Genomic DNA, 14,700 nt, shown 5'->3' with positions numbered 1-14,700 from the left:
TGTGGGAGGGGGGGGGGGGCATTATGTACATGTATGTGTTGGGAAGGGGGGGGGGGGAGGGCATATGTATGTGTAAGTAGGGGGAGGGAATTATGTATGTGTGTGTGTGGGGGGGGGGGGGGGAGTGCATATGTACATGTATGTGTGGGGGGACACACATGTACATATGTATGTATGTGTGGGGGGGGGGGGGGGAGGTACTGTAGTGTCTTGTATAAAAGCCTATCTTGTATAAAATCCTGTTTTGAATAGAATCCTGATTTTTAAGATACACTGTCAACACATAAGCCTGGCTTAGTGTTGACATACATAGAGATACGTGGTTTGAATAGAAGCCTAGCACTGGACATCGGCTTCTACAGGAATAAGAACGGTTTTTATACGCGACATTACGGTATATGTACATGTATGTAGGGGTGTAAGGGGAGGGGGGGGGGGGGGTGAGGGGGCATTTGTATGTGTTTGAGGGGGGGGGGGGGTGAGGGGGCATTTGTATGTGTTTGAGGGGGGGGGGGTGAGGGGGCATTTGTATGTGTTTGAGGGGGGGGGGGGGGGTGAGGGGGCATTTGTATGTGTTTGAGGGGGGGGGGGGAGAGGGGGCATAAGTATGTGTGCGTACAATGTCCCCACAACCCTACTAACACCAGGTTTTTCTGTCACCGTACTCTGCCCCATGCTATAATTATAAGGGTAACGCATTCTGACAGTCCGTTTGCTCCACACTTCAATCAGCCAACATGGGGGGAGGGGGGGGGGGGGTCGAGGGGGACTGACCTGGGCTCAAGCTGAGACAAGACGGCAGTTTAAAAGACACGGCTGTGCTTTACGATAAACTTGAGCTGAGTTCCAGGCACCTTGCTGTTTGACCGTGGTCACACTACAAGAGCCTCGGAATGACGAATTGCATCCATTCAACTGATTTATCTCGCTACACTAAAATCTCAGCGCGAGCTAAATGACTGAAAAATGGTCACACGTTTTCAATTTATTCTGTTCAATTTCTCCCAAGTATCGATCCCATGTTTCAAGATTTCTATCAATACAAACTCTTTTCCAATGGTTTTGTTAGACAGGAAGAGAAGAAAACTGCTTGCACCAAACATAGCCTTGCTCTTCTACAAAGTGATGCTTCAGTTTTTTTGCTGTGAAACAACCGAACATTGCAATCAATATTGACTACGCAATAGACCCGGCATATTTCAACTCCACTCCCCCCTCACCCCGAGAGCCCAAACATGCACATTCTGAGTGAATGGCAAATGTTGAGTGTGTGGGGTGTACATGCCCTGTCACCCCCCCCCCCCCCCCCCCCCAACGTGACCCTGGGCTATGGACGTGCACTACATGATCAGAACAGGTACACTTGAGATCAGCCCATTGCAATGGCCGTAGGCATCCTTCAGCAAATTTCCCGAAAATGGTACCGTACTGTCCGGAGTAAGTATAAGCCACACTTATAAGATTTTAAAAGGACTTTTAAATCTGGCCTGGAAATTAGAAAAGTCAGTGCGGCGGCGGCACACTGCGATGTTCAAATGACCACACATGTACAGGGTAAATGTCTGATGGCGGCGTACACTCCAGTGTGTCTTATACTCCGCAAAATACGCCAAGTCACATACCCGCTATCGTCGCTGTCTTATCTGATTTGGCGCAGGCTCAGCACTACCAGTGGAAGATCCCAAAGACTCCAGTGAAGAAAGCCACAGTGCCAGCACAGAACATCATGCAAAACACGAAAGCTATGCCGATGGGCCCCATTGGCTTTGCCCTGAATGGTAAGTGTAGCAGAGCACAGGGGACAGAGTAACATAGGGGGAAAGCGCAAGTGAGGAGAACAAGATATGTCTGCTGACTGAGTGACAAGTGAGCTGGTGTGCAGGCTGAATGCTTGATCGTTGGCCGGCTTGCTGACTGGTGGCCTTCGAATTTGCTTTACAACTGGGCCAATGATGACCGGTGAATGGTGCTTGACTGGGTAACAGGCTGACTGGGTGACAGGTGACCAGAGACTAGTGGCCTGCCTGCCTGCCTGCCTGCCTGCCTGCCTGCCTGCCTGCCTGCCTGCTTGCCTGCGTGCCTGCCTGCGTGCCTGACTGGTTTACTGATGGTACAAGGCCGCTGTCACATCAAACTAATTCAGCCGTTCCGAGTGGTAAGGGGAATCCTGCAGCGTACTAGTTTGCGTTGTCATAGGCGCCATCCGGCATTATCGATAATTGCCACGGAATGAACAAGTTTAGTCACAACCCTACCCCCCCCCCCCCCCCCCACACACACCCACACCCACACACACACACACACACACCCACACACACACACACACACACCCACACACACACACACACACCCACACACCCACCCACACACCCACACACACACACACACACACACACCCTGAACGTAAAATTATTTATGCCTTGACAGCGAGAATGGATCGATGCTTATGCCATCAGTACTTTTCAAAACGAAGCTCTCCTCGACACACCCACCCATGAATGAAGCATTTCCGTTTCATGTAAGATATCTATAGTTAGGGACGGCCCCTTACCCTGCCTGCACAATGTCATCTACAGTCAACTTCGCTTATAACGACACTCGGCGGGGCATCAGAAAAGTGACCTTATTCGCGAAGTGTCGTTATACCCGAAGTCTCATCATTGTTATGTATTACCATTGGATGGGACTTTGCTCTGGGCATGGAAATTCTGTCGTTATTTGCGCATTGTCGTTATATCCGCAGTCGTTATTAGCGAAGTTGACTGTACTGGTATATCCTATCAGAATACCAAGTAGGAATTCTCATATTGTTCTTGAATGCGAAAGCCCTCACTTAGTTCAATCCTAAGTGAAGTTGAATTCTAACACAAGCCCAATCATGCTGATGTCCCGTACTAACGCCTTTATTTTGCAATGTTGTTAAGCCTTCTTCAGGCTGACAATGATGAGCAGGTTCTGAGAACACAAGTCAGAGAGGGGATAATGGCTGCTTTATTTAAATGAACGTTTCATGCCAAGATCAAGCAAATGTGTCTGCCTCTTTCCATGTATCTCCTCTCTTTATCTCTGTTTCTCTATCTTTCTATCTGCATGTGTCTCACTATCTCTCTCTATCTATCTTCATCTTTCTCTCTCTCTCTCTATCTATCTATCTATCTATCTATCTATGAGTTCACAAAGAACGAAACAGCATGCTGTCCGCAGATTGAGTATCTATCTATCTATCTATCTCTCCCCTTGCTCACTTTGTATATTATTCAGGTGTGCCCTTCTTCAATCCGTATAACAAGAACGATCAGGATGCCATGAATCCAACCAGCGGCGGCTTTGAAGTCATGGATTTGTGCTACGGCCATCCGCAGATGGTTGGGGCATATCACTACCATCACCAAGCCCCAAAGGTCAGTAATGTGTGGGAATGCAGGCGAGCCGGAACCGGTCCGGTTGATCAGGTTATTACCGGACCAACTTTTCACCCACCAACACATGTTTCCTCCTGTGGAGGGCTGGTGTATCCACCTAATCGTACACAAACTGTATGAACGGCCATGGTACCACGGGACCGAGGAAAAACTGCTTCCTGCGGTCCTGGAATGTATGCACAGAAGTGTCTGGCCAGGAGTGTCATGATGTTTTTTGCTGCCATTGCTATTGCCGTCGCCGTGGTTATCGTCATCGTCGTGGTCACCATTGTTGTTGTTGCTTGTTTTGATTCCCATCATATAAAGGAGTTTGATATAGGAATGTAGAGGATGAACGTACAGAGATTTGAAAAAGAAGGATGAGAGAGTCACGCGTGCGCGCCCGCGCACACATACTGGCCCAAATCAAAATATTAAATAGGTGTTTTCTGATTGCAAGTCCTTGTGGTGTTTGAGTTAGGCAAATGTCCTGCGAGATGAATGGACACTCTGCGTACACTCTACAAGATGTGTTCATGTACATGACGGCATGTTCACTCACATACCATGCAGCTCAGCGGGTATTTCCCGGGGGGGGGGGGGGGGGTCGTACTGGGAAAGATGAGCGGGGGCCTTTTGCCGAAGCTACAAGGAGGAGGCCACCGTTAGGCGCTGCATCTGCCGCTAGGGTTTAACGGGTGCTAGCGGCCATCTTGATTTCCCTTCGGGAACGGATACGTTAATTTACTTTCACCTAACCAGGAGTAACATTTCTCAGTTTGGGTCCTGGCTTCTGTAAGTCTACAAGTTGTTGGTGCCTTTAAATTTCGGCTAAACCTTGGCCTAAAACACATCTGTATTTGTATTTGTATTTATGGATTCTCCACAGGCCTTTAATAGCCTAAATCGAGGGAGTCTACGTACATCTTGGTCGCATTTAAAAAATTTCGGCATGTACTGCTGCTGCTTGCGTACACTGTCACACTGAACCTTGCAAAACGAAATGTCGGCCACAACAAATTTTTGGCCAAAAATGCTCAGGCCGAAAATAAATAATGCGCCGAGTATTTGTTGACTTACAGTATAGTGTATGGAAGGCAAGGCCGCCGGTGGGCATAGGTGCCCCTGCGTCTACCCCACTCCTGCCATTCCATATGTCTCATCGCTGCCTTGCTGCTTTATACCGTCAAATGGTTTGTGTTTTTGTAAAAGAATAGATATTAAAAAAATGCACAGCTGACTTGGGAGGATTTCGGAGGTACAGTCAACTTGGCTAGTAACGACTGCGGATATAACGATAATTCGCGAATGATGACAGAATTTCCATGCCTAGAGCAAAGTCCCACATAACTGAAATACATAATTATAATGAGACTTCGGGTATAACGACACTTCGCGAACAAGGACACTTTTCTGATGCCGCGCCGTGTGTCATTATACGCAACGTTAACTGTACACTGCCTGTATCTGTTCGACTAGCTCTGTACGGTACACTGCCTGTATCTGTTGGACTAGCTCTTTGCGCTCCGTTCTAACCTGTAGTGTCCCCGTTACTGCTGGTCATGCTCGTGTGCTGTTGCAGGCTGGATGTTTGTTCACCGACACACCTGGAAAGCACTCGCCCAAGATCGGATATGCGTTTGACGGCATCCCCGTCTACGGACCACTGAGCGACAACGGCGTCAAACCCACCGACCTTGATATCTGCAACGGCCGTACCCATCCGACCAAGGGTTACATCTACCACATAACGGAGCTCAAGCCGCCGTACATCATCGGATGCTACCGTTATCAGGTGAGTGTTGTACATGTGTGCCCTGTGCTGTACTGTACTGTACTGTGCTGAAATACACTGTACTGTACTGCACTGCATTGTACTGCACTGCACTGCACTGCACTGCACAGTTCACAAACCAGTACATGCCTTTACGTATGATGTAAGCACACACACGGTAATGGACTGCACATGAATCACTCACTCGCTCAAGTTTGATCAGCGCACATGCACATGCCAGTGGGCTTTCGCTGGCTGTTACCGCTGATCTCCGTCATGCAAGCACCTTTGACACTGTGCCTTGCAATAGATCTGCTTGCAGTGCATACACTATACAATACAGTGTGTGTACTTGAAGTACATACCAGGGATGAATTTATCCTGTATCGCATCGCAGTTTGCGATGCAAAATCGATCTAACTGCTACTCAAAATTCACCGTGACTCGCAGAAAATTGCGATACATACAGACTATCCATGCCTGGCCTGCACTGTCACTGAGTAACACATATACAGGGCAGTGTAGGTGGTGCAGGTACTCTCAATCTGCATGCGTGCACATGTATGCTTTAGTCTTTTTTTTGCAAATTGGCTTTCAGGCATCACTCTCAAGAAGGACAATGTTGTAAACACCCAACCTTCAAAGAAAAATGCTAATCAAAATCAAAGACTGCTACACAATTGTGATTTCATATAGCAGAAACTGCTATGCAAAAATATGACAATAAATTCATTCCTGCATACATGTATGTATGTACTGCATATCACTCTACAGTCTACATACATACACATACATGCACATACATGTATATGGACTTTACAGCGATGTGCAGTACATACATACATGGGTCTGAGCCCCCCCCCAGGTGGGAAAAAGCAATTTCAAAAATTGAAGCCAATTGCAAGCATTTCTGGGCAGTTGGTGCCATTTCAGTGTCCATTTCAGTGTAACTACAATGGAAGGCTATTTGATTCGGCAACAAACCAAGAAGACGCCACAATCAGGAACAAGGATTCTTCAATATTTGACACGTTTGCGCTGAGCTGGATTGATCATCGCGCTTTGTTGCAGTATGCTAAAAAGCAATCGGCGGCAAAAGTGGAGCGGCCTCAGCTGCCCCGGCAGTGATGGCCTTGGGTAACTGTCCTCATGTGACTGTGATGCCCCCAGAGGGCCATCTTGAGCCAAAATTCGAAACATTTCAGGGGGAGATGTTTATATCCATTATAAACATCTCCCCCTGAAATGTTTCCTGTGGAATGTCTCCTGTTTATATCCCTGTAAGAAGGCCTTAGGCCTGTGGGGATTGCCCTATCAAAAAATTGATAATAATATCCATTGCGGAAACTGGAAACTGTGCTAAAGTGATTGTGATGCCCTCAAATAGTCCAAATTTGATTTTTTCCCCGGGGGAGGTGTCCTACCACCCACCCCCCCCCACCCCCCACCCCCCACCTCCATTTCTCCATGTAAATTATTATGTGTATATGTGGAATGCAGGTGACTGATATGGTGCCCCGTGGCACCATCAGTACAGCCGGGGGCACACAGGTCCAAGCTCAGTCCACGTCCTGCTCTGCGAAGATTGGACAAACGGCAACGAAATCCACTGCCACGACTCGTGAGTACAATAATGAACGTTCATCATCCTTCATCTGGGTCGTCCGGGGTCGTCCGGTTCATCCAAGTAGTACAATAATGAAGGTGCATCTTTGTGAGAGATTTGGTGGCAATGAAATGCATGAAGCCATTGGGATCAAGGAGAAGAAGACCTAGAGTTTCACTACACCTCCAGGCACGTAGCCCGCATTGGGGCACGGGGGGGGGGGGGGGGGGGGGGGCACGTGCACCCCGAAAAGGTTCAACCTAGGTTCAGCATGCACGCAATGACCCGGCATGAATGACATGTACCAGTCATCCTACACCTAAGAGCACTCCCCTAAAAGGGGAACCAGCTACTCCCTTGCACCTGCCTCCAACCCCTCCACCACACCTCCAACCTGTGACACACAAACAGTCCTCGGTCACACCACGCAAAACGATTGTTTCCAAGTTTTCACCCAGGCGTGCATAATCAGTAGCCGAGCGCTGTCCGTGCGTTACGGCTGGGAAGTGCGGTGAAAAGACGACAAGGCAACAGTGGAGAGTCTGCTAGCCTGCTAGCCTAGACCGTTCTTATTTTCATGTGTCTATGCACCGTGTTTACATTGGTATCCTGTGCTTGGTAACATTCTAGCCTGTCCGTTCTTCGGCGCTCCATTCTTCGGTGCTCCGTTCTTCGGTGCTCCGTTCTTCGGTGCTCCGTTCTTCGGCGTGCCGTTCTTCGGCGCTCCGTTCTTCGGCGCTCCGTTCTTCGGCGCTCCGTTCTTCGGCGCTCCGTTCTTCGGCGCTCCGTTCTTCGGCGCTCCGTTCTTCGGCGCTCCGTTCTTCGGCGCTCCGTTCTTCGGCGCCTGACAGTACTGTAGTGAATCAGACTTTTCAAGATGATGTTGAAGAGACTGAAATGTGTTCTTTTTCTCACTGTTATTGCTACAGTGGAGCGTCAAAGGTCTGAAAAATATCTCGATTTTCGATCATATTTCCTTCATAGCTCTGCAATTCAGCTTCTCTGTATATTATGTCCTGGGAACGTGTCAGCTTGCAGAAGCGGTATGGATCTGTGTGGCATACTCGAGCTCGTGTGTGTATATGTGTGTGTATTTGTGTGTGTGTGTGTGTGTGTGTGTGTGTGTGTGTGTGTGTGTGTGTGTGTGTGTGTGTGTGTGTGTGTGTGTGTGTGTGTGTGTGTGTGTGTGTGTGTGTGTGTGTGTGTGTGTGTGTGTGTGTGTGTGTGTGTGTGTGTGTGTGTGTGTGTGTGTGTGTGTGTGTGTGTGTGTGTGTGTGTGTGTGTGTGTGTGTGTGTGTGTGTGTGTGTGTGTGTGTGTGTGTGTGTGTGTGTGTGTGTGTGTGTGTGTGTGTGTGTGTGTGTGTGTGTGTGTGTGTGTGTGTGTGTGTGTGTGTGTGTGTGTGTGTGTGTGTGTGTGTGTGTGTGTGTGTGTGTGTGTGTGTGTGTGTGTGTGTGTGTGTGTGTGTGTGTGTGTGTGTGTGTGTGTGTGTGTGTGTGTGTGTGTGTGTGTGTGTGTGTGTGTGTGTGTGTGTGTGTGTGTGTGTGTGTGTGTGTGTGTGTGTGTGTGTGTGTGTGTGTGTGTGTGTGTGTGTGTGTGTGTGTGTGTGTGTGTGTGTGTGTGTGTGTGTGTGTGTGTGTGTGTGTGTGTGTGTGTGTGTGTGTGTGTGTGTGTGTGTGTGTGTGTGTGTGTGTGTGTGTGTGTGTGTGTGTGTGTGTGTGTGTGTGTGTGTGTGTGTGTGTGTGTGTGTGTGTGTGTGTGTGTGTGTGTGTGTGTGTGTGTGTGTGTGTGTGTGTGTGTGTGTGTGTGTGTGTGTGTGTGTGTGTGTGTGTGTGTGTGTGTGTGTGTGTGTGTGTGTGTGCGTGTGTTGTATTAACAACACACTATGATTGTATTAAAATGCATAGCTGTCCTCACATGGTACGTGGTGCGTGCGTGTATACCACCCTGTTAATCTGCTAGCAAAAGATCTTTCCCTGTTCTTCTTCCTGTCACAGGCAGCACAGTGGCCAGCAACAAACCAAGCACTGTAGGACCAACAAGTAAGAGAGCGTGCACTGTCATAACTGCCTCTCAGCAATGCATGAATTGAGCTTCTCTTGCGACCCTTGATTAAACTCTACGCCCTAACTCGCTGGTAAAGAATTATTATCATTTTTATTACACAGAAAAAATGGCATGTACTTGTCATGTGCTAGAACCTGTATATGGCTTTTTTCGTATGCTATTCTTCCTGCTGCAATCTATTTCATGATGAAACAGTTGACAGATGCGTGGAACCCATTATTTGGGAGACATGCGACCTGTACTATTACTATTATTATTATCATTATTATTATTTGTAAGAAAGGGTTTGCTCCCCACACCGGAGCTCGCGCTATTCCGCCGACTTTACTTGACACTTGACTGACTCACGACTGCCATCCAGAGCACACGAGAAGTCCATCGAACCTTTGACTCGGCAAACCTGCAAGAAAGCACCACTCCCTGCTCAATACACAGTGTTTCGGGGAATTCACCCCTCATCAGTTGAGCTTGAGTAGGCTGAGGAAGATTGTGCCTGAAGAGCACCACTTATATAGTGCTCTCCAGGCACAAACATCACCAGGGATACAAACTTACAGAGACGCTCCGTTTCAAGCGCGACAAACACCACGTGAACACCAGATAGCAGCGTGAGTCAGTGTCGCTCCTGGACGGTGAGACAGACGTCGAGGACCCTCGGTCATTCGCAACGCTGTCACCTCCAAACCAACTAGTCGCAAGCCCGCGCTGGGCACAACAGTACGAAGTAGTGGTTGCGACTTCGGCGATGATTTGTAAGAAAGGGTTTGCTCCCCACACCGGAGCTCGCGCTATTCCGCCGACTTTACTTGACACTTGACTGACTCACGACTGCCATCCAGAGCACACGAGAAGTCCATCGAACCTTTGACTCGGCAAACCTGCAAGAAAGCACCACTCCCTGCTCAATACACAGTGTTTCGGGGAATTCACCCCTCATCAGTTGAGCTTGAGTAGGCTGAGGAAGATTGTGCCTGAAGAGGGGTGGGGAGCAAACCCTTTCTTACAAATCATCGCCGAAGTCGCAACCACTACTTCGTATTATTATTATTATTATTAATATTTTCGTACAACACTCATCAGGAATCGTCGTTGTACTAAAGGACACTGAAACAAAAATTGAACTATTATAGAAAATCTAAGTTAGAGAAATAACACTAAGAGCAACAACAGTGAAATTTACAAGTGTGAATTTTAACAATCAAAGCGAGAAATGAACAAAGGAGAAAGGAAGGAAAGACAACGTGATAACACATAACAGCAGTACATTAAACCTAGAACATTAACGGCCGGGGTGCGTATTCCGACTCTTCGTTCACTGTATTGTGCCGTGGTCGTCATGGTTATGGACTACAGTTAAAAGTGTTGGAAGCTATCTATCAGCGTCTGTACAAGCCTAATTTGTGTGTACAGAAAGATAGTATAATTGGGTTGAAATTGTTCAAGTAACGTGTCGTGTTTAGTGCGGCCAAGCATGGCCGTTAATGTTCTAGGTTTCATGTACTGCTGTTATGTGTTATCACGTTGTCTTTCCTTCCTTTCTCCTTTGTTCATTTCTCGCTTTGATTGTTAAAATTCACACTTGTAAATTTCACTGTTGTTGCTCTTAGTGTTATTTCTCTAACTTAGATTTTCTATAATAGTTCAATTTTTGTTTCAGTGTCCATTATTATTATTATTATTATTACACAAGAGAGAGTGGAAGCTGTGATTGGAAGCTGTGAGTGGAAGCTATGTCGCAACTCTGCGTTGCGACATAGCTTCCAAACTCTCTTGTGTACAAAGCTCTGCCCTACATGGGTAATATTATTATTATTATTATACGCTTGTTCTCGTTGACATCAGCAAGCAAGCTTGGCTAGTCTTTGCATAAGGCAAATGAACAAAAGAAATGAAAGAATTACGCAGTTTACTTCTACTGGAATGTGCAGAAAGTTAAGCTAGCGGAACCTGTCCTGATATTGGATGGAAGTGGGGGCGGGGCAAAAGTCACTCCTCCGACCAAAGGTCTCGGATTCATCGTTACTCATGTGCGCCGATACATACTTCAAGTAGGAGAAAAGAACATGTGCATCCAAGAGGGAGGCACCTTTGCAAACGATAACGGAGAGAATTTGAGAATTTGAGAATTTGAGATTGAGATAGCGCATAACAGTAGTAGAAGCAGTGCACCGTGGAAATAGGAAGATGGAACATAACACGTTGCTGTTGCCTGCCATTTCCAACTTGTGTCTTGTACAACTGTGTCCAGGTAAAGGCATGCCACCACCTCCATCCTCCACTTCTAGGCAGCACCCACCACACAGTCGACCACAGCCGACGGGTACAGGCAGCCGCAGACATCCACCGACCACTCCTGTGTACACCGGGACGGGAAGCGGCCCCTTCCGCACGTCGCCATCTCACCACGGAACAGGCACTCGCACCGGCACTCGCACCGGCACTCGCCCGATCCGCACTCGCCCAGGACCGTCCACACCTGCGTTCACCGGCACTGGATCTCGTCCGTACAGAACCCGACCTGGCCGCACCACATCTGCGTTCACCGGAACTGGATCACGTCCGTACAGAACCCGACCTGGCCACACCACACCTGCTCATACGGGTACTGGCTCGATGCCAAACATGGGTACTGGCAGTCGTCACCACCACGGCACACCAACAGGTTGGTCTCTGTCACATGTATATGTAACTTACAGCCATCCCTCTATAAACCAGCACCCTCTAAACCAGCACCCTCTATAAACCAGCACCCTTTATAAACCAGCACAATTTTCCGCAGCCAAAAGGTCCTCTTCTTGCACATTGCAGCTGTAAATCAGATTTCTTCATCCAGCACCCTCACTAATCCCGCCGAATTTCCGGAGCACAAATATTGCTGGATTATAAAGGGCCCACTGTATTTCAAGTCTTGTGATTGTTCACTGTGTGAGTATGTTTCTAACCATAGCCCTTGGCATGATCTGGTCGCATCTTTTGAGTCACGCATCTGAGCCTAAAAAATGTTCGTCCCAAGTGCTCACCGTGCACAACGAGAAAAACAGGTTGTGTAGAAAATGGCACAGAACAGACCAACAAGGACAATCAAGGCTTGTTTGCTGCGACTTGAAGTTTCATGCTCTCGCAATCATCAGGCAACATGAAGATTGGGTACCGACCATGCCAGTATATATGCCAGGAGAAGGTGGTATGAAAAGCTGTGGGAATGTGGGGGCTAGAAAATGGCACATGTATCTGCCCATTGGGTACGTGCCAGAGGAACACCGCTTGCGGGTTAAGCCCAGACGGTTACTGCTTAAAGCATTGCAGACGCGGAACTCTTCGCCAGTTGTTGTAGTAAATAGTATGTGTGTTACTAGTTTGCTGAAACTATGGAATTCGGGTTTAAAAAATCACGATTCGTGTAACACTCGGCTAGACCTAGCTTCCCACATTCGCAGGAGCACCACTACCCTCGGGGGTCAAGGCGAAGATTCAGCTCCTGAAACAGTGGGAATTGTGTAGGTCAGACCCTACACCAAACTGGTCGAAGACTGCAGATCCTATTCGGGTGTAAGTTAGAGACAAAATGTACCCTCTCTCCAAATATCTATCAAGCGTCCTTGCCGTCCACATGGGCAATGCACTTGGCACATCAGACATGGTAAGTACCGGTAACCTGCCTTGCACGTACATTGCTGGCCAGAGAAATCCAACCTCGTGAATAAAGTAGCGCTGCGTTAGTGTTCACAGACCAGTATGTGTAGTGATAGGGCTGCGTAGCGCCCGGCAATGCTATTTTATTCATGAGGTTGGATTTCTTTGCCCAGTGCTGTATATGCCTTACGCATGCATGCTGTGCACATCCTTGCCTCATGCCGTGCACAATCTCCCTAGAGAGTGCTGTCGTTGATCAAGTTTTGTAAACATGGCCAGTGTGTGTTCTGTTATGGTCTTCTGCCTTGCCCCTGCCCAGGTGCCCCTGCTACGCACAAGGTCACCGGCAATGGGTAAGTCTCGTGAGCCTGTACAGTGCATGTGAAGTAGGAATATGTACAGTACTGTGTACTTTACAGCTCAGGTACTTATGTACTCTTGTACACCGTGCACGTCGGGGATCAGCGGATTTGTTTACACTTGCACATGTACGTATTCACATGTTCCGTGAGTAGTAGTAATATATCTACTTTTGTAGCACTAGCATTATCACATTGCTCATTAATTTAAGATGTGATCATATCATATCCTACTGTGCGTGGTAGTGATGTATGGCTGCTTGTGTGCACGGGAATCAGGACACAACAGTGGCATTCTCCATTGGTGTAAACCCCTACGTCATACTGCTGTGAAGCTTGAGAAGCATTGGTGCACAGCCGCTGCTCTCCAGAGACAATTTCCTGTGTGTGTGTGTGTGTGTGTGCGTGTGTGCGTGCTATTTATGTTGCCAGTGTTTCCGGTGGTAACCAAGCTGTTACTACACCGATAGGCGCAGCCGCGAAGAGCAAGTCACCAACCATATTGATTGTTGGTATTGTGGCTGGTGTTGCTGTGGCTGTTACCGCCATCATCGCCATTATTTTCACCAAGAGGAGAGCGGTACGTCAATTTTACTCTCTGTGTGGGTGGGTGGGGTGGGGGGGGGGGGGTATTTGTGCATGCACGTGTGTGTGTGTGTGTGTGTGTGTGTGTGTGTGTGTGTGTGTGTGTGTGTGTGTGTGTGTGTGTGTGTGTGTGTGTGTAGGTGTTGGTTGGTGGGGCGGAGTGTATGTGTGTGTGCATGTGCATGTGTTCATGTGTGTACACGTGGAGATTGGGCTAAGTACACACATTAGTGTTAGCAGACTGCTGCAGTGCATGTCTGGGTGGTGGTGGTGGTGTGGGGGGTGGTGGTGTGGGGGGTGGTGGTGTGGGGGGGGGGGGGGGGGGGTGGTGGTGTGTGTGTGTGTGGGGGGGGGGTGGTGGTGGTGGGGGGGGGGGGGGGGGGGTGGTGGTGGTGTGTGTGGGGGGGGGGTGGGGTGGGGGGGTGGTGGGGGGGGGGGGGTGGTGGTGTGTGTGTGTGGGGGGGGGGGGGTGGTGGTGGGGGGGGGGGGGGGGGGGGAGGAGGTAGTGAAAGGCAGAACTTCTTCCTGTTGGTCTCTTCGGTTTACATTGCTAGCGTGTGCTACCAGCCATGGCTCTCAGTGAGTGTGTTCGATCACTACCATCAATCAATTCATGAAAGGAATCTCGTCGTTCTATTTCATGTCATGAGCGCAGGAATCGGTTCGGAATCCATTCACCCTATTCACATGGGGTGATGAGAATGGCCAGGGAGCGATTCACGAATGGATTCATGAATCGATTCACGGGCATAATAGAACGCACATAGTACGGGGGTATGCAATCTCTCTGTGCGTTTTTGCCGGCGTTTGCACCATGATGGTTTGTGGTTATCTTGTAAAAAATTAAAAAATTAAAAAAAAACCTAGCCTACTCTGCACATCATGACGAATTGATCTTGCTCAAGGACGTAACTGGAGCACGGGCAGCAGGGTCGGGGGGGGGGGTATTTGGGGACAAGATCGGGCGACGGGGACTCAGCTTCATTAAATCTTGCATGGAGTGCAAGAGAGCAAAACCAAAATGATCGCACTCCCTACTCCCTCCCCCTCAAACTAACCAAATTTCCAAAAGTGAACTCATTCGGGTATGATCACCTTCCTAAGGGTGTGTAGACTCCACTGTAGGAGTGTAGCCACAGTTCATGTTTCACACATAGGCTCCTCTGTAGCCACAGTTCATGTTAAACACATAGGCTCCACCACTGTAGGCACAGTTCGTGTTTCACACAGTTATACACCACGACCCAAAACAGAGGGACCGTTTTTTGGGTAGTGAT

The 14,700-nt window shown here is 48.5% G+C and overlaps 1 protein-coding gene across 1 annotated transcript in view; it reads left to right on the top strand.

The window, feature by feature from the left end:
* The window catches only part of LOC135828124 (uncharacterized), an 18,787-nt gene extending 4,747 nt beyond the window's left edge, over positions 1-14,040 (top strand). Inside the window, exons 5-13 of the mRNA XM_065340556.1 lie at positions 1,658-1,778; positions 3,262-3,401; positions 4,984-5,196; positions 6,676-6,796; positions 8,777-8,821; positions 11,095-11,508; positions 12,799-12,832; positions 13,271-13,418; positions 13,978-14,040. Of these exons, the coding sequence (XP_065196628.1) occupies positions 1,658-1,778; positions 3,262-3,401; positions 4,984-5,196; positions 6,676-6,796; positions 8,777-8,821; positions 11,095-11,508; positions 12,799-12,832; positions 13,271-13,418; positions 13,978-14,040 (1,299 nt within the window). The remainder of the gene's footprint in view (positions 1-1,657; positions 1,779-3,261; positions 3,402-4,983; positions 5,197-6,675; positions 6,797-8,776; positions 8,822-11,094; positions 11,509-12,798; positions 12,833-13,270; positions 13,419-13,977) is intronic.
* The last annotated feature ends 660 nt before the right edge of the window (positions 14,041-14,700 follow it).

This window comes from Sycon ciliatum, chromosome 12 (assembly GCF_964019385.1).
Source record: "Sycon ciliatum chromosome 12, ocSycCili1.1, whole genome shotgun sequence".
Taxonomy (NCBI): domain Eukaryota; kingdom Metazoa; phylum Porifera; class Calcarea; order Leucosolenida; family Sycettidae; genus Sycon; species Sycon ciliatum.
The sequence above is the reverse complement of the archived record's forward strand: the minus strand, read 5'-3'. Positions and strand labels throughout refer to the sequence as shown.